The sequence below is a fragment of the Callorhinus ursinus genome, unplaced genomic scaffold (genome assembly GCF_003265705.2).
Source record: "Callorhinus ursinus isolate GAN/ISIS: 27379988/994484 unplaced genomic scaffold, GSC_fseal_2.0 scaffold10, whole genome shotgun sequence".
Classification (NCBI taxonomy): domain Eukaryota; kingdom Metazoa; phylum Chordata; class Mammalia; order Carnivora; family Otariidae; genus Callorhinus; species Callorhinus ursinus.
Window position 1 is genome coordinate 87792177 of NW_027397072.1, and position 18894 is coordinate 87811070.

Sequence of the window (18894 nt, forward strand, 5' to 3'; positions counted from 1 at the left end):
CCAAGCCACCCAGGTGCCCCTATTGGGAGCAATTGCTTTTTAAGAAGCTATAAACCTTAATGGAAAAGCTGCTCAAGGAAGGGCAGCCCATTGCCACTAGCTCCTGAATAGCAGAGCTCATTCACAATTGCAGGAGCTAAGCCTTCCTGGTTGGCCTTAACCCTCACTTGTGCCTTTGTTGTTTCGGTATATATAAGGTTCAGGGAATTTCTCTGCAAGAGTCTACTGGCCAGGGTCTTTTGCTCCTGGGGTGAGGGGGTGGCTCAGAGGAAGGAGATGTGGGATAGATGATCGGGCTCTGTCCTGTCCCATCTTTTCTTTCTTTAGATCCTCAGCCTCCCTTCTCCCTCCCTGCTGCCCGTTATGATATTCCTTGGTGATAAAAAAGAAAGAAAAGGAGGAAAGAATGAGATCTGGCAAAACTGTAAACGAAGAGACAGAGCCACAAATCTGTCTCAACATCCACATAATAGACACACTGATTGATTAGTTTAAAAATATTAACTTTGTAAATAAACTTCAATCATAAAACTGACTCCTATTGAGGTGACTTCAATTGAAGAATTCTGTTTGGACGTACTGTGTGCCAAGCACACACTCATTAACATGGTCCCAACAGGAAGTAGAGGAAACCAGAAAAAATGGAAGGTCTCCTACCTGCTTCACCTTAACACAGCATTTTTTAAATAGCATAATTTGAAGAGATAAGAGAATTTTTACTAAATTTCCAGCACTAATCTGATTTAGCAGAAGGACACCATGGAACTAACTTAGTTGAAGGTGTGGATACGTTATTAAGAGACTTTATTTTTCATTTTATATCTCTCTTTAGTGTTTGACTTTTTTCCCAAATATATGTATTACTTTTTCCCTTCTAGTCAGTACAGTTATCTGGTCGACTGAAATTTCTGATTTATTTTTTATACTTACCTACATATACATAAACTTAATATATATACATAGTGAAAGTTGTGATCTCACACCTATTGGAACAGCTAAAATTAAAGATAATGGTAGCACCAAATGCTGGTGAAGATGTGGAGAAATTGAATCTCTCATACATTACTGGTGGCAATGTAAAATGCTATAACCACTCTTAAGAAAATTGTTTGGCACTTTCTTAAATAACTGAATATATATTTATCATACAACTCAGCAATTTCACTCTTGGACATTTATCCCAGAGATATGAAAAGTTATATGCACATAGGAACCAATACACAGCTCTATTTGCAATGGCCCAAAACTAGAAACTACTTAAATGCCCTTCAGTGGGTGAATGGTTACCATGAAATACTACTTAGCAATAAAAAAGGAACACACTGTTGATATATATTAACAACTTGGATGGATCTCGAGGGCATTATGCTGAATACAAAAAGCCAACCTTTAAAGGAACACATACTTTAAGATTCCATGTAGCTGTCTTAGTCAGTTTGCTTAAACAACAAGTAATTATTTCTCAAGGCTCTGGAGGCTGGGCAGTTCAAGATCAAGGTACAGCAGATCCCGTGTCTGGTGAGGATCCACATTTTGGCTTGTAGACAGCCGCCTTTGGCTATATCCTCACATGGCTGACAGAGAATGATCTGTGTCTCTTCCTCTTCTTATGAGGATGTTAATCCCATAATGAGGGATTAATGCGCCACTCTCATGACCTAATCCAACTTAATTACCTCCCAAAGTCCTACCTCTAGATACCGTCAGATTTGGGATTAGGCTTTCGACATAGGAATTTTGGAGGGACATAGACATTCAGTCCATAGCGGTAACATTCTCTAAATTACAATTCCATGGATGAAAAACAGGTTAGTGGTTGCAAGAGATCACAGGATGGCAAGGTGTGGAGGAGGGCGTGACAATCAGAGATAATATGAGAGAGATCTTTGTGGTGATGGAATAGTGCTGTCTCTTGATCGGGGGCAGTGGTTACATGAATCTACCCATGTGATGAAATGACATACACATAATGTATATACACACATTGTTCCAGTGTCAGATTCCTGGTTTTGACATCGAACTATAATTACATAAGGTGTAACCATTGAAGAAACTATGTGAAGGGTCTGAAGGACTTCTCTGTACAGTCTTTGTAACTTCCTGTGACTACAATTATTTCAAAATAAAAAGTTAAAATTTGATTGTAGATCTTTCACATTATTTTTAATTCCTTGCCAGATAAGAGTCTTCACTGTATCTGTTCATACACAGTTAGCTTTTTCCATAGTTCTGCTTTTCTGTCTAGTAGAAATAAGACTAGTTGTTATGAAGTTAAGATAATTAGTTTATATTTTTAGATCTGCTGACTCAAAATGCTTAGCAGACTGGTAGCTAAATTGCTCTTTCACTGTTTTCATGGTTTCCTAGATCAAGTAGATGGATTATTAATCTGGGTTCAATCATCAACAAATAATTACTACACACCTGCTAAGTGGTGGACTGTATTCCTGATGCTGGAGTACAGGCATGAACAAGACAAAGTTCCTACCTTCCTGGAGGTTACATTTCTGACATGTGAAGTGAGGCTAAAAGAACATAGAAAATGTATCCCCAGATCCCCTGGAAACTGTTTGAACTGAAGGAAAAGGAAGTCTCCAGGACCTCCTTCAGCATCTGCCCTCTGGTTGGTGTCTCCAAGTAGTATTACATCACTGTGGGCAGAATATTTTGCATCTAATGATGTTTCTGGCAGGAGAATGAACATGATTTGCAATCACTGTACCTAGTATGGATTAAGAACTGTAAGAATATCATAAGGAAAACAAACAAATAGAGCCTGATAGCTTCTTTACTTAGGCATGAACAAATGTATCAGTTGCTGGAAACACCCATACAAGATGGATTTTATTTTATTTTATTTTATTTATTTTTTTTTTATCTTATTTTATTTTATTTATTAGAAAAATTTTTTAGGAGAGTCTGGGTGGTTCAGTTGGTTGAGTGTCTGACTCTTGGTTTCGGCTCAGGTCATGATCTCCTGGGCCATGAGATGGAGCCCCACTCCAGGCTCTGTGCTCAGCAGGGAGAGTGCTTGAAGTGTCTCTCCCTCAGCCCCTCCCCCCATGTGCATGTGCACGTGCATGCATGCTCTCTCTCTTGCTTGCTCTCTAAAATGAATAAATCTTCAAAATTTTTTTTGCATACAATTTAATAACTACTCTACTATATTTTATCCATGAGGTTCTATAGTTTTTGCTTAGAAGTATTTTGGGTTTATTGTGTGTGTATTTTTTTTTTATTAAAGTATAGTTGAGGGTGCCTGGGTGGCTCAGTTGGTTAAGCAACTGCCTTCGGCTCAGGTCATGATCCTGGAGTCCCGGGATCGAGTCCCACATCGGGCTCCCTGCTCAGTGGGGAGTCTGCTTCTCCCTCTGACCCTCCCCCCCTCATGTGCTCTCTCTCTCTCATTCTCGCTCTCTCAAATAAATAAAATCTTTAAAAAAAAATAAATAAATAAATAAAGTATAGTTGACACTGTTATATTAGTTTCAGGTGTACAACGTTGTGATTTGACAACTCTATATAACCTATGCTATGCTCACTACAAACGTGGCTACCATTTGTCACCATACAGTGTTACTGTAATACCAGTCACGATATTCCCCGTGCTGTACTTTTTATCCCTCTGACTTACTCATTTGTTTTTGGAAAAAGGTTCTGAGCCTCTATATTGCCCATGGCCTTCATAATCACCCTCCTCATCTGTGGCACTGCTACAAGATGACAGCAGTGTGGACTGACTCCAGCAGGAATGCCAGGGGCATCCTTGGCATAATAAAGACGACGATCAGCTGGGGGTTTCTAACTAGACTCCAACCCTTTCCTATTTCCTCTTGTGTCCATTCATTGAACACATCATTCAACTCTTGCTATGTGCCAACTGCTAGGATCAATAAAAGTCAAAAGTAGCTCCAAATCTCAGGGACTCACAGACCCTTGGGGGAAGGCAGCTAGGGGCATAGCTGCCAAGCATGCCCTGCGCATTAGGATATGCCCCAGAGTGTGCCAACCGCATTAGCCTCAGGGGGGAGCTTGTTAGAAACAGAATATCTGGGGGTGCTTTACAAGAAACACAGTGTTCGTGTGGATGATGCTTGGTGACAGATTCCCCAGGGCACGTGGATGTTTGTTTCTCTTGGACCCTGCCAAGCAATCCTCTATTCGTGTGGCAGTGTTTACAGACCCAGTCTACCAGGAAGGCTGCTCCGGCAAAGACTGTGTCACTGCTTTGGGGAATGTTTTCTAGAGCTTCCAGAAATGCCTCAGTAAGTCAGGACTGGCACACCAAGTGACTACTTTGCTGCTAGAGCTCTTAACATGAAGGGCCAGGAGCGACCCTGGCAAACGCAGGGCTGACGTGTGTGGGAACAGTGGGAGTGACCCTGGCAGGGAAGCGGGGGAGGCCTGGATATTGTTTCTCTGTCCCCTGTCCTGCTGCTCTCTGCCCTAGGCTCAGAGCTGTCAAGCACCCGAGGATGGCGTTCCCCGGCAGGGCGCGCCCCTATGTTATCCCAGAGAATGAAGAAATCCCCCAGGCAGCCCTTAACAGTGTCCACCAGGCTAATGGCAGTGAAGACGAGAGGGCTGTGTCCAAACTGCAGCGCAGGCACAGTGACGTAAAGGTCTACAAGGAGTTTTGTGACTTTTATGCGAAATTGTAAGTGTCTCCTCTCCTGGAAGAGGTGCTTCTGTCTTCCAGATCTAGCCTTCTTGGGCTTTGAGTTCATTAGCCATTGATGGTTTTATTTCCTCGACTTTCAAGAGGGGCATTCCAGGGTGATGGAGGGGGAGGGGGGCACATTCCAGCAGGCAGGAATACACCAGATGAAATGCAGAAGTGAAAGAAAATACTACCTTTACAGTAATAGTAGTAATGTCTTTGTGTTCAATAGGTTCCTGACAATAGTACGTTTTCATTATGTAGTCCAAGAGGGAGGTTTAGAGTTTTTGCTGTCAGGATTTATAATAGAAAAATTGTATGCTCTAAAACTTCCCACAGATGAGGGGTCGGTTGAGGGAAGCAGTAAAAACTGAATTACAGACTGTTGATAAAGATACACATTTTTGTTAGGTTTAACAGCAGTTTGAAGTAGGCTAACTGGGTTTCTTAATACTGTCTTGAGGGGATTGAATGAATAAATAAGGATGCTGTGTAACTAGCAAATATACATATATTTATATATATATATGCTATTAGGTCTAAAATGTCTAATTCATGTTATTAAATGGGTTTTAGCAAACAGTTAAAGTAGTGCAGAGTAGTATTTAGACCAACTCATTTAAGATTGTTGACCTCCTGCAAAGTCGTAAGCTTGGAATTATTGCACATACCCAGTTTGTCAATTAAGAGTTAAGGAGAATTTAACTGACCTGATTCTCTATTTCCATTAATCCATTCTGTGTGGTATTGTAACAGATGTCATTTATTTTCACAACTTATAACGAGTTCTGTTTAAGTGTAATTGGGCAATTATAATTATACTGTAGCCAAAATGCTTTGTGGACTCTCAAGATGCTTTTTGGATTTACACATTTTTTCATTTTGATGCCAGAAAGTTTGTTTCACATACTTTCATCAATGAGGCACTTGAAAAACAAAAAGCTCAATGATACCAAGTTTTCTGTGTGCGGTTGATTTGTGGAAGTGGGTCAGGTAAATCAGTTACGACTGGCCAAATGTGAAGATTCTGTATTAAAGGCTTTTACATACGTATTTCCCAACATATATATTCTTTGTCATCAACACTACTTCTTAGCAAAAATCCTTTTTTGAAAAATTAGCCAACTAATTATAACTAGCCGGATGACAGTTAAAACTATCATTCATTACTTTTAAGATGTAATTTCTATCATAGGTAATGTTAAATATAAAAAACAACTGTAAAAAAATACACAGGTCACTGTGGGTTCATTAGTTGTAACCAAGTACGTCTCTGGTGGAGGATGATGGTAGCAGGGGAGGCTTGCATGTGGGGGTGAAGGGGAACTCTGCCTTTCTCTGTTTCGCTGTAAACCTAAAACTGCTCTAAAAAACAGTCCATTAAAAAAATTCACAGTGCCAGAGGGTCAAAGACAAGAGAGGAAAAGGAAATGTAAACAATTAAGTAGGTTGGTGAGATTATTAGGGGTTCTTTCTGAAAGTTTCCTCTAATGTAGTTTCTTTTCTTATCCTGCTTGTTATTAAAAGGAATACTTCTTCAAAAATATGCATTACATTATTTCTAAAGCTAGCTTATTTTTCCTGTGTATTGGGAAACTATATGTTTTTATAATGTGTCTGCCTATTTTCTAACTATTTGAGTATTTAAATTTGAATATAACCAGTGTTTAGTATAATGAGTAGGAAACAGGTGATAAATGCTTTTGATCTTAGGACCGCTTTGCACTCTTAAAAATTACTGAAGTCCCCAAAGAGCTTTTGCTTATCAGTATTTACTGTCTTAGAAAATAAACACTGAGAGCAAAATTAAATATGCATTGATTTAAAATAACAATAAACTCATTACATGTTAATATTAGTATTAATATTAATGAATTTTTATGAAAAATAACTATTTCCAAAATGACAAAAGCTTGGTGGAAAAAGTGGCATTGAATTACATTTTTGCAAATCTCATTAGTGACTGTCTAAATAAGACAGTTTCTCAGGTCTGCTTCTGCATTTATCCTAGTGCAATATGTTGCTTTAGATAATGTATATAAAGAAAATATGCCTCCCACAGAGATGTAGTTGGAAAAGGGAGGAACTTTTGAACCCCTAAAAGGGTCACGGTGGCCCCTATACTTTGAGAACCACTTGATCTAGATAATGAATCTAGACATTCCAGAATGTTCTTCTCTTCCTGCCTTTTGGGAGTTCTATTAAAATTATAAGCATCTGGTGAATCTTTTGAGAGGGTTCAAAATTAATAATGCTTTATATTTGAGTAGCATCTTCTGGCTTCCAAAGTTATATACGTTTTCTTATTTTATCCTCCAAGAGAAATTAGGAATTATTGGGGCAGTTTTACCATACTTCAACTAGAAACACCTGTGGGTTTTGGTCAGGAGAAAGGGGAAGCACAAGCCTTTCCAAGAGCTTTGCTAAAACTGCTACGGTTCATCTGGCTTATGGCAAAGCCAAATGAAGAAGGGAATGTGATGCATTTTTCTCCATAACCTACAGTAATTTTGAAATGACAAAGTAGAAAATTTAATATGAGACTTAGGCTAGTTTTGCCAAGCAATGAGGCTGCCTCTCTTCCTTTTTTCCCTTTTTTTGTGATGTTTTAATTCTATATTTAAGCCTATTAAGTAAAGTTGAGTTGTGATTTGGTATGTGGTTATGAACGTGGTACTTCTACGTGGGGTTAGTTATGGCAAGGCTACAAAATAGGAATACTGTTCTTTGAAACATTTAGGGCAAGAAGGCAAAATTGTCTTCCATTGGGGTGGGATGGAGACAAGGCAATTAATCTGTCTGTAAAATGAAGGCTCCTCACCTGCCTCACAGGGTGGTTGATTCTAGAGAATGTTGGCGGTAACTTTACAAGGTCGATTGACTCAATATCTAGTAGGTGGTTACAGGCTGCACCAGGCAACTAGACACACAGGTAGAACTTGTGCTCTGAGTGGGCATCTGAAAATAAACTTGCCAAATTGTGAAGGACGGCTTGGCCAATGACTCCTCTGGTTAGGGGACCCTCCCCACTTCAAGGCCTTTTAGAACAAAGCAGTTCTTTATGTGAAACCAGGGCTTGTTAGAGCTAACTAATTATCTGAGTATATGCTTTTCTTCTTGCAAACTACACAGTGGTTAGTTAGGATGTGGGTCCATTTATTGAGTGCCTCCTGTATGTTTCAGGGTATAGTGGAATGACGGCAGGGAAAGACCAGGTCATTGGGTTCATCGGTGGTCATTTGATAGGTGATAGGTGTCCCTAGCATGTTTTCTTGGGTGTTTGAAATTGATACTGTGATCTGGTTGTGATTTTATGAACAGGGACTCTGGATTCTGCTCCAATGTCTTCCATTAACTACTGAGGTTTGTGATGTTGGGCTGGTCACTCCAACTCCCTGAACCTCCCCGTGTCATATCTATAAAATGATTTTCACAATGTACAATCCTCTGATTAAGATACAGCTTATAATGTTGGTGCTCAATGCTTGTCTTAACAATGAGATTACAGGACTAAGGCATTCTGGCAGGTTTTAGGAGCTACTTGCAGCAGTTGCCTTCAGCAGTATCTAACCAAAGGGATAACCTGTGTCGGGACATGGTGTTCAGTTGACATGCAGTTTAGATTCTGTTCTCAGAAGGAAGAGAAATGGGCTTTGAGATGGTGACCTGTGGATATTTTAATTAAGCTTATTAAGCTGTAACCTCAAGCTCCTGGAGGGCAGCTCTTGAACTTCTGTCTCTATGCCTAGTTCCTCACAGGTAGTGGGCACTCACTTATAGGATATTTAGCAAGAGGAATGTCAGAAATGTTAAAGAAGGGCGCCTGGGTGGCTCAGTTGGTTAAGCGACTGCCTTCGGCTCAGGTCATGATCATCGGGCTCCCTGCTCGGCAGGGAGTCTGCTTCTCTCTCTGACCCTCCCCCCTGTCATGTGCTCTCTCTCTCATTCTCTCTCTCTCAAATAAATAAATAAATAAAATCTTTAAAAAAAAAAGAAATGTTAAAAACAGATTCCAAGCAGGAGGCCCTTTCAGCACCTGAGATGCAAGGGCAAAGAGATGGGAGCAGTTTGAGTTCTTAAGACACAAGAAATTGGGCTTTAGGGCTACAGTATGATTTTTGTGATCAGATAGAATTTTCTCCTCAGTTCTTCGTGTCGTTTGGTCTTAAGTCTAAGAAAAGGTAGACAGTCTGTGACTTCCTGTGCTTTATGTGTTACAGCAACATGGCCAATGCCCTGGCCAACGCCACCTGTGAGCGCTGCAAGGGGGGCTTTGCGCCCGCCGAGAAGATAGTGAACAGTAACGGGGAGCTGTACCACGAGCAGTGCTTTGTGTGTGCTCAGTGCTTCCAGCAGTTCCCAGAGGGGCTCTTCTATGAGGTGAGTCAGCCTGGACAGAAGCACGGGGGCACCGTTTTGAGGCATACTTCTTTGTTTTGAATTTCAGTATGAAGATTGTATTGACGTGCCTGGTCTTTGGTACCCGTCAGGTCAGTGATGGTTTATGTGCAGAATGCCCTTCCAGACCCCGCCCCACACTGGTATTGTTCATTTCACCGTCCTGTTTCTGAACCCTTAATACCGGGGCGCCTGCGTGGCTCAGTCGCTAAGCGTCTGCCTTCAGCTCAGGTCATGGTCCCAGGGTCCTGGGATCGAGCCCCGCATTGGGCTCCCTGCTCCACGGGAAGCCTGCTTCTCCCTCTCCCACTCCCCCTGCTTGTGTTCCCTCTCTCGCTGTGTCTCTGTCAAATAAATAAATAAAATCTTTAAAAACAAAAACAAAAACAAAGAACCCTTGGTACCTTGTTACTTGACCTGTCAGACCTGTGCACTTCAGCTCAGCAGACAGAGTCCTTTCATAAATGTTAGCCACAGGCTTTCTGGCTTTTCCACTCAGGTCCCCACTTGCTTGCCCCGTACACATGCCTTACTGATTCCTGCCTCTGTCTCTTTCCCCAACTCAGAGCACCATGAGATATCCTCTCTAATGCCAAGTATCAGTTACCTACCTTTCGTGCAATGAGTGGGAGCTTCCATGCATTTATTTTCTAAGGAGGATCTTGTTCAGATACTTTGGAGGGATATCCTGTCCATATTAAGCTCTTTTATATATCTTCTTTTCCAAATTCTTTTTCTGTCTTTTTTTTTTTTAAGATTTTATTTTTGTTATGTAATCTCCTTACCCAGTGTGGGGCTCAGACTCACAACCCCAAGATCAAGAGTCACATGCTCCACCAACTGAGCCAGCCAGGTGTCCTCCAATTTCTTGTTCTTGATTCTCCTGCGTTACCCTGTGGTGTCTACACATCCTTTGTATTTCTTATGATCACTGAAACCCCCTTCTCACAGAATATGTCGGCTTTTGGGACTAGTCTGTGGAGGCTGAACCCATGCTGTTAATGAAGATAAGAGTAGTGTGTGTGTGTGTCCAATTATATAGTGTATTTTTATCAACTTCTACATATCTGTATGTGTGTTACTCATATGTGTGTCTATGATAATGTGTGTACATAGAATTATGTTATAGCCAGAGATGGCTGCTCTTTGATTTCTTCTTTGCCTACCACATTTTTTTTTAATTTCCCTGTTTTAAAAGCCATTCCTAAGGAAGGAAAGGTAGTTTCTAATGGTCATTAGTAAGTCAATTGTTTGCCACTCAGACCGCAGTTTCCCACAGAAACAATGCCTCCTGAGAGGGAGGTTTCCAGGCCAGCCTGCAGAAAAGCTATTTAGTCCATCATACACACAGGACAAACAGAACTGCCCTGTATATAGTAACATAACTCTGAGAATAGCTTTAAGAGATTTGATTAGGGACCACTGTTTTATTCACCAGAACACATTTTTGAGCTCCTGCTATATCCTAGAAACCGCATTCCTCACAATAAAAACCCTAGCAATAGGAACAGGAACTCTTATTCTCTTTTCTTTCATTTCTTCCTAACCCTTTCCCTGGGCAGTGGGAATCTCTTTTTCTGTCAAAGGTAATGGCTTTGGGCTGGGAATAGCAAGTGATAGTCAGGAGAGTCACAGTAGGAGGGAAGACGGGGAGGCAGCTGGAGCAGGGGCTGTGCTGCTTGACATCACGGTAACAGGTGCACCCAGAGGCTGTGGGAGAGGCTGCCTGTGGTAATGAGGAGGGTGGCAGCTAGATTCCGGAAGAAGAAAAGGAAATCCCTAGGGATCTGGGCAGCAGGGAGAGAAAGGGAGTGGGGGCAGAATGGAGGATGGTCCTCAACTGGAGTAGAGGACAAAGCCCTGCTTCCGTGGGTCCTTGATGAAACCATTCGGGTTCTCAGGTCAGCACGGTGGAGGCGTGCCAGGACTGTGGCAAGGCAGGAGGTCACTTAAGAGCATCAGGAGTCTGCCTCCTGAGGAAACATGAGTCTACATTCTCTGCCAATCCCAACCTACCCCTACTTTTTCTCCCCCTCGAGGCCCAAAGAGGTTGAAATGTCCCTGTAACACAGCAGATCTGTGGCATGAATGGGATTAGAGCCTAGTTTGGTCTCCTAATGCCCAATATGGTATTCTTTCCCTTGCATATTCTTTTCAAATCTAAGATATTTTTATTGAAGTGGGTAGTTATGGCAGAAGCCTTAGGAGAGAGTCCGGAAGAGCAAGAGAAGGATCCAAAAGAGAAAGGCCGGGTCAGTTTCTCCAAACATTAATTCCATATTATATGGTCCGTTTGCCTGGCACTTTGGAATTAATAATGTTGTCAAGCACGATCACCTGGTTCTGCATCTGCACGCTTTCAGCTGCCAGGCCACTTGTGCTTAGTCAGAGGGAAGGCTCTGTGAGAGCTTCCAGTAGGACAGAATAAAGCATGACTCACACTTGTCCTCCTGCCCACCGCTCACTCCTTTTTACTTCTGGACTATAAATATGCTCCCTGGGGGATGCCTGGGTGGCTTGGTTGGACATCTGCCTTTAGCTCAGGTCATGATCTTGGATCGAGTCCCGCATCGGGCTCCCTGTTTGATGGGAAGTCTGCTTCTCCCTCTGTGTGCTGCTTGTGCGTTCTCTCTCTCTCTCTGACAAATAAATAAATAGAATCTTTTTAAAAAAACATATGCTCCCTGGGTCTGTTATTATTCCAGAATGTTACAAATACCCAGAACTGGTCTATTAATGGGCTGTTGCCCAGCTTAAGGTCCCTTGGGTCCTGAGGAAGATTGCTATTTTAGCTACACTTATAATTAAAACCCCTTTCCCAAGGCCAGGGATTTGTAAACCTACATGTGGAAAATCTGGCTTTTCCTTTTGGTTGAATGATACTGAGAAAAAGCTATCCAAGTCTTCCAAGAAATAATACGTATTCTCAGTTATTGGAAAGGAAGCCCAAAAATTTACCTGGCTTGCTTTCCATTTGAGATACAACGTATGTACTCCAGTCTTGCTGTATGTAATAAAAGCAAATGTGGGGCACCTGGGAGGCTCAGTTGGTTAAACAACCGACAGTTGATTTCGGCCTAGGTCATGATCTCAGCATCCTGAGATCAGGCTCGTGTCGGGCTCCATGCTGAGCATGGAGTCTGCTTGTCCCTCTTCCTCTGCTCCTCCCCATGCTCACTTGCTCGCTCTCAAATAAATAAATAAAATCTTTTTTAAAAAAATAACAGCAAATGTGTCCGGGACTTTCCACTCTACAGCTTTGATATTGCTTTTGTCTTACGATTAAAACATCATCCTTCCCTTATTTCTACAGTATCTACTCTTTTCTCCATAGGATTAGTTCTGAAGGCTTAGAGGTGGGTTTTCTGCACTCACTTCCCCTTGAAAATGGGATTCAGGGCGCCTAGGTGGCTCAGTCCGTTAAATGTCTGCCTTTGCTCAGGTCATGATCCCAGGGTCCTGGGATCGAGCCCTGCATCAGGCTCCCTGACCAGCGGGGAGCCTGCTTCTCCCTCTGCCCCTGCTCCTCCCCCTACTTGTGCTCCCTGTCTCTCTCTAATAAATAAATAAAAATCTTTAAAAAAAAAAAAAAAAGAAAGAAAGAAAATGGGATTCACTTTTACTGTGGAACTTCTGATATTTTGGATCAGATGGCCAGGATGCTCCTCCCTTTGGCCCCAAAGGCGAGTTTAGCATTACACTACTGTTTCCTACCCACTCACAAGGATGTTTGTCTGGAGGTGAGCTGATTGAGCTCAGCTATTTCTGGCTCATCTGCAGCTCCTCTTAAGAGTGAGTTAGCAGGAACCAGGATTATTACCTGCATGGGCTTCTCTCTCAAGGTGAACTTCAATCCCACCAGATCATGTGGTTCAGCTAGTGAACTTAAAGTTTGCCATTAGACTGGAATACATCAACCCTGAAGAATAAAAGGTCGGGCTCAATGATTCTTGGGCTCCGTAGCTTCTGTCGTCAATGACTGCTTTCCCCGGCGTGTTCTTATTACAGAACCACATGAGTCGTGTTTTCAGGCCACTCCCATCTGTCTCATTTCCGTTATCTTCTCTAGTACACACAGCACTTTGTTTATACCTTTAGTATGGAGAGCATTTCACAAGTTTATATGCTTATCTTCTTCTCCTCTAACTTTAAATACCTTGGTGTCAGGACTGTCCTCATTAATTGGTATCTCTATCACTTGTTATACAGTATTTGATGACTACTAGGTGCTTAATAAATACAGTGATGTATATACAGTACTTGGATAATATAGATGGCAAGATAAAATGCTACTATACCCACTAGGAACCAGGGCAAACATTTTCTAACATAAACATTTGCAGGCTATACTTCGAAATCTTGGTACGCTTTACTCATTTACCTGTTGTTCATCTCATGAACATTGTCCAAGGTTTATTGTCCAGAGTGGTGGATGAAAGAAATGTATTCTTAAGTAGAAGCAGAGGAGATTTCAGTTTTGGATAGAACCCTGAGTAAATGCCTGAGCCATGCTATATTTTCAGTACCATATGTGGACCGCTGACTTGAGATGTTAGTTCAGGTCAATGTGGTGTTGTTGAATAAACTTACTTTTGATTCAAAACCTACAGAAAAGTTGAAAGAATAGTACAATGAATATCATGCACGCTTATGCATCTCACACACACACCCACCACACCCATTTTCTGCCAAATTATTTGGAAGTAATTTGCAGACATAGAACACTAAATGAAGTTGCTTTTAATTTTTGTGGTTTTTGTAGGGGAGGTACAATGAAAGGGTCATAGTTAAGAGATGATTTTTGGGATACTGGCCTTACCAAAATGTTCTGTTTTTGAGTGACATGTTGTATCTAGTTGGATTTTAATATAATCACTTCTGGTACTTGGAGCGCTATTTCTTGAATTAAAAGCTCCCCTTCCCCCGGTTTGTTTAAATGATTCAAATGACTTTAAACTGTCTCCAAGAGCATTCATTAAAAGGAAAAGAAAGAGCACAATTCTCTGCATATGGGCTGGACTTAATGATTCACTTCTAACAGGGATATAGAAATGAGTAAAGCAGTAACTTTGCAGTGGCAAAACCTGGCAGACACCATCTTAACCAAGTGAACAAGGTTAACTTGACCAGTAAGAAGTCAATAATATTGGGCTCATGTACTCCCCAATAAGATGCAAGAAATAGAGCACATTATTACCTCCGTGGTACTTTACCTTGCCCCAAATCTATGACCTCAGTCTAATCACGAGACAAACCCAAGATGATTAAAAAATAGCTGACCGGTACCCTTCAAAATTGTCAATGTCATGTAAGACAGGGCAGGACTGAGGAACTGTCGCAGATTGGAAGTGACCAAAGAGCCTCGATTGGTCTAACTTCCATAAGATTTTCCAGGAGTGTTGTTTATTCATTCTTTTTTAGGAAGCATGTATCCATAATTAGAATGTTTCAGGACCTCAGCATTTTTCTCAGATTTGTGCAGTGGAAACAGAGGATAGATTCACTTTATTGGTACATGGTCAAAAAGGAACCCAGTAGTTCAAGGCTTTAATGTTATTGTTCCACATTCAGTAGAATTACCTCTTCATCTGTGTTCAGATGGCCAGTTCTCAAGTTCAGATTGTGTGTTGGCAGAGAAGCCAGGGGATCTTTCAATCATGATTTTTAAGTTCTTAGAGAAACCCACAAGATAATTTAAGAATTCTAGGTTATATTCTCTATTGGTCTGCCTAAGAGAGGTGGTGGATACAGAAGAAGCAGGACAGATTTTAGGGTCTTTTACAGCCTTGGATTGAATCCCAGCTCTACTGGCTTTGGTTCAAGTTATTTAGTATTTTTGAATTTCAGTTTTCTCTAACAAGGGGATGATCACACGGGTCTCAAAGGGTTGTGAGTTTGAACCAAGGTAGCATGTACAGTACCTAGTAAATTATTAGTTCACTCCCTAGTACCACTTCCCAGTGGGTACTGCTCTGATAAGTAATGCTTGCACACACTAAACCAGGGTTCCTCATCCTCAGCACTGTTGACATTTTGAACTCGATAATTCTTTGTTTTGGAGGCACTCCTGTGCATTGTAGGCTGTTTAGTAATATTTCTACCACTCTACCCACTAGATCCGCAGTTTTGACAACCAAAGGTATCTCTATACATTGCCAGATATCCCTTGGGGAGCTAAATCACCCCAGTTGAGGGACGCCTGGGTGGCTCAGTAGGTTAAGCGTCTGCCTTCGGCTCAGGTCATGCGTGGTCCCAGGGCCCTGGAATCAAGTCCCATGTCAGGCTCCTTGCTCAGTGGGGAGCCTGCTTCTCCCTCTGCCTCTGCTCCCCCTGCTTGTGCACGTACTCTCTCTTTCAGACAGATAAAATCTTTAAAAATAAAAATCACCCTCAGTTGAGAACCACTACACAGAATGAGGGCATCCCTTTGAATAGGTTATGAGCTTCACTATGGTAATAGTGGGCATGTTCCCCAGGTTGTTTAGACAATAGCCTCATAAAACAAAACCCTTTTTCTGTTTCTAAGAATTTGACTGCACTTAGAGTTAAGTACCATAAATTTAATTAGAAAGTATTTCCAGACAGATTTCACTTAAGAAAGACCCTTAAGAAAGCCTATATTTTCTGGCTTAAATTGGCACAAGGAAAGATAAGTACACCATTCTTGGATAGTCATCATGATGAAAGTGTCCTCCTCGTTTAGCAGAAGGCAAGATGCACTATCTGTGTGGTGATTCGAACTGGTTCCACAAACTGAAATTTGTTTTTCTTTTTTCAAATACCCTACTTCTGCATTTTAATTTTAAACACCTTTTAAACATTAGTGATTCTAAAAATGATTTGTCTTTTAATTGTGTCTGTATCAGAAGGTAGTGCTCAGGGTACTAATAAAAACAAGGAACACACTAAAACAGTCATGGTGGTGTTGCTTTTCACCACCAGCACCACCAAGCTTTGAGGTGCTATTTCTGGTTTCATGTGAGTCTCTCGAGGGTAGGGTTACCTAGTTCGTGTTCTTCACAGTCCTTCACCTTGCCTGGAATGTAGTACTTTATGTGTGAATTAATGCCCTATATGTGCTAATTTTAGAAGACTTGAGTTTTACATTAATATTTTTATTTCCGAAATAACTAAACCTCTGTTATGAGCCAGGCACTGTACTAGGTGTTTTACAGACTGTTCTTATTGTTGTTCTTCGTTCCTTTGATTCTCACATGAACCCTGTGAATTAGGTATTTTTATTCCTAACTTACATGTGGCCCTGATGAGGCTCAGAGGCCTTGCCCACAGTTAACTAGTGGAGATTTTATCTCATGCCTGCTCACCTGCACAAAGATGCCCTGACTCTCACCAAAACTGAAGTGGTTTCCTAGGACTGATGTTTTATCAGTCTGAGAGATAATGCTGTCTTGTATATGGCCATCACTGCTTTTTTGTTCATTCAGGAAATAGTTATGGAAAACTTATAAATGCAATGTGTGGTGGACTGTGTAGGCCACACTGTGCCCTAGTCCTGGGAGTGAATACAGTTTTCACAGTGATCTGGGTAGGACTTGAGGATGGCTTCCATGGTACTTTTCCTCACTTTCAGATCAGGAAAATTTAGAGAGGTTGGATAAATGTATGAGTATATGATTAGTGATCTTTGAATTTGGCATTGTGGCTTCGAAGGGAAATCTGTTTCCATCAGTGCTAGTTTTCATGAGTTACCAATCTATCTCCAATCATCTTCCAATACATATGAAGAAATATTTGTAAAATGACCAAGTCATTGGTGGCATGAGAAGGCTGTTTAAATGTCATTTCAGGAGGTGGGGGTATTAACTATTCAGACTAGAGGCCCTAACGTTACCGACTATATATAGCCACTGTAATGGTTCCTAAATCTAACTTTGTGATATCTTGGAGTATCTCCAGTAAAAAGATTATCTTATATTTCCCCTAAGAAGATACTTTTGAAAGTAAAATGTAACTGACAGTTAAAGAGAGATGTAATTCCAGAAACATTACGAATCACGATGCACTGAACCAAGGACTATGAACGTGGTGTGAAGCCTTTTTCAGTTTGGCATAGTACAGGATAGGTTCTTTGTTAATACTTCAGATTTCTTTCTCTTTAGTTTGAATTTCCCAAATGTGTCCTTTTTTCCCTGTCACAGAATGCATAACAGGAAAGACCAATTTATGATGAGTGATTTAGTGGAAAGAGGGTTTACAAAGAGATTTCTTCACTCATTTCCTCTTATACAGAATCCTGATTACTCAGGAAGGCTGAACTCTGAGAAGGGAGGTCTGTTTGGGAGGAAACTTTCCAACTAGGGGAGGTGCGTATCTGCTGACCCACTCACTTCAAAGCAGTTTACAACAAACCAGTACAAGTCACCAAGTGAAGATCGTTAACGTTTGCACTTGCCTTGAAATGAGACTGTCGGCTAAGTTTCTAATTCTGAGCTTTCTTTAAAGCAGCAGAATTTCTCCCTACCTCCTCCCCCCTGCAAAGAGAATCTTCACACAACTCAAAACTCAAAACAGTTCAAAGCAGAGCTGTTTTTGGTTGGAGTTCATCCTCCCCCATACTGAACAATCCCTGTTCCTTGCAGGTGGCAACAACCAGGGTTCTTGGACATTCTGTTTTAACACTGTCTGGAGCATTAATATTTCTTATAGGCTGATGGTATTTTAAACCCGTTTTGGGTTATAACATGCGGTTACCTAGAAAGGCAGTATTTCTGAAAGTTTGATTTTTCAAATTTATGATTTCTGATTTTTCTTCATTTTCATCCCAGAGTTTCACTTTAGATCAACTTCTGGCCTTTCTCCTAGCCTTGGAAATCAAGCCATAACTGTGTTTGAGCATTTCTACACACTGTGAAAAAGAGGCAGCTCGTTCTAGCAAAAGAAATTATCTCTTGCATTAGTCCTTATATGGAGTAAGCACACCCAGAGTATGCAAGGGGTTTGCAGTATGAACGATTTCAAGGGAATCCGTTTCTGGATCCTTGTATTTTGGTTTCAGGGAACTAAATTTCTGAATTCCTCATCCAAAAGTTGATTTGTCTGATAATATATTTGTATCCACAGTAGCACTTCTCCCACTTCACAAGAGAAAGGAATCTCAAATCTTTCTATGATTAATTGCTCCAGGACACCAGTCAAAAGACCTTAGCCAGAGGTCCTCAAACCCATAAGGCATTTTCTTGTTAAGAATGAAGCTTGGCTTAATGTATGTTAAGAAAAAAAAAAAGAAGAAGATAGCAGGAGGGGAAGAATGAAGGGGAGTAAATCGGAGGGGGAGACGAACCATGAGAGACGATGGACTCTGAAAAACAAACTGAGGGTTCTAGAGGGGAGGAGGGCGGGGGGATGGGTTAGCCTGGTGATGGGTATTAAGGAGGGCACGTACTGCATGGAGCACTGGGTGTTATGCACAAACAATGAATCATGGAACACTACATCAAAAATTAATGATATAATGTATGGTGATTAACAACAATAAAAATTTAAAGAAAAAGAATGAAGCTTGGCTTTAGGAACTGTGTTGGATGTTCTATATTCAGATTTGTGACAGATTAGGAAATGGGAGTAATCATGACAACTTTCTTTTAAGACTTTGCCTTTTTCATCCCTAATTTCAAAAGGACTCATCCTTTTTCTTCAGTTTTGTTGAAATATGATCGACAGACAACATTGTGTAAGTTTAAGGTGTACAACGTGATGATTTGATATGTCTATTGTGAAATGATAACCACAGTAAGGTTACTGTGGGTTAGTCAACACATCCATCACCTCATGTAATTGTGTGTGTGTGTGTGTGTGTGTGTGTGTGTGTGTGTGTG

The 18894-nt window shown here is 41.1% G+C and overlaps 1 protein-coding gene across 8 annotated transcripts in view; it reads left to right on the plus strand.

The window, feature by feature from the left end:
* The window catches only part of LIMS1 (LIM zinc finger domain containing 1), a 151191-nt gene that overhangs the window by 117367 nt on the left and 14930 nt on the right, over nt 1-18894 (plus strand). For 6 of the 8 annotated variants that reach the window (XM_025869107.2, XM_025869108.2, XM_025869110.2 and 3 more), the window contains exon 2: nt 8881-9040. In XM_025869107.2, the coding sequence (XP_025724892.1) occupies nt 8881-9040 (160 nt within the window). Of the gene's footprint in view, nt 1-4443; nt 4658-8880; nt 9041-18894 lie in introns of those variants that run through there. The other 2 variants (XM_025869103.2, XM_025869104.2) reach the window with 2 other exon arrangements.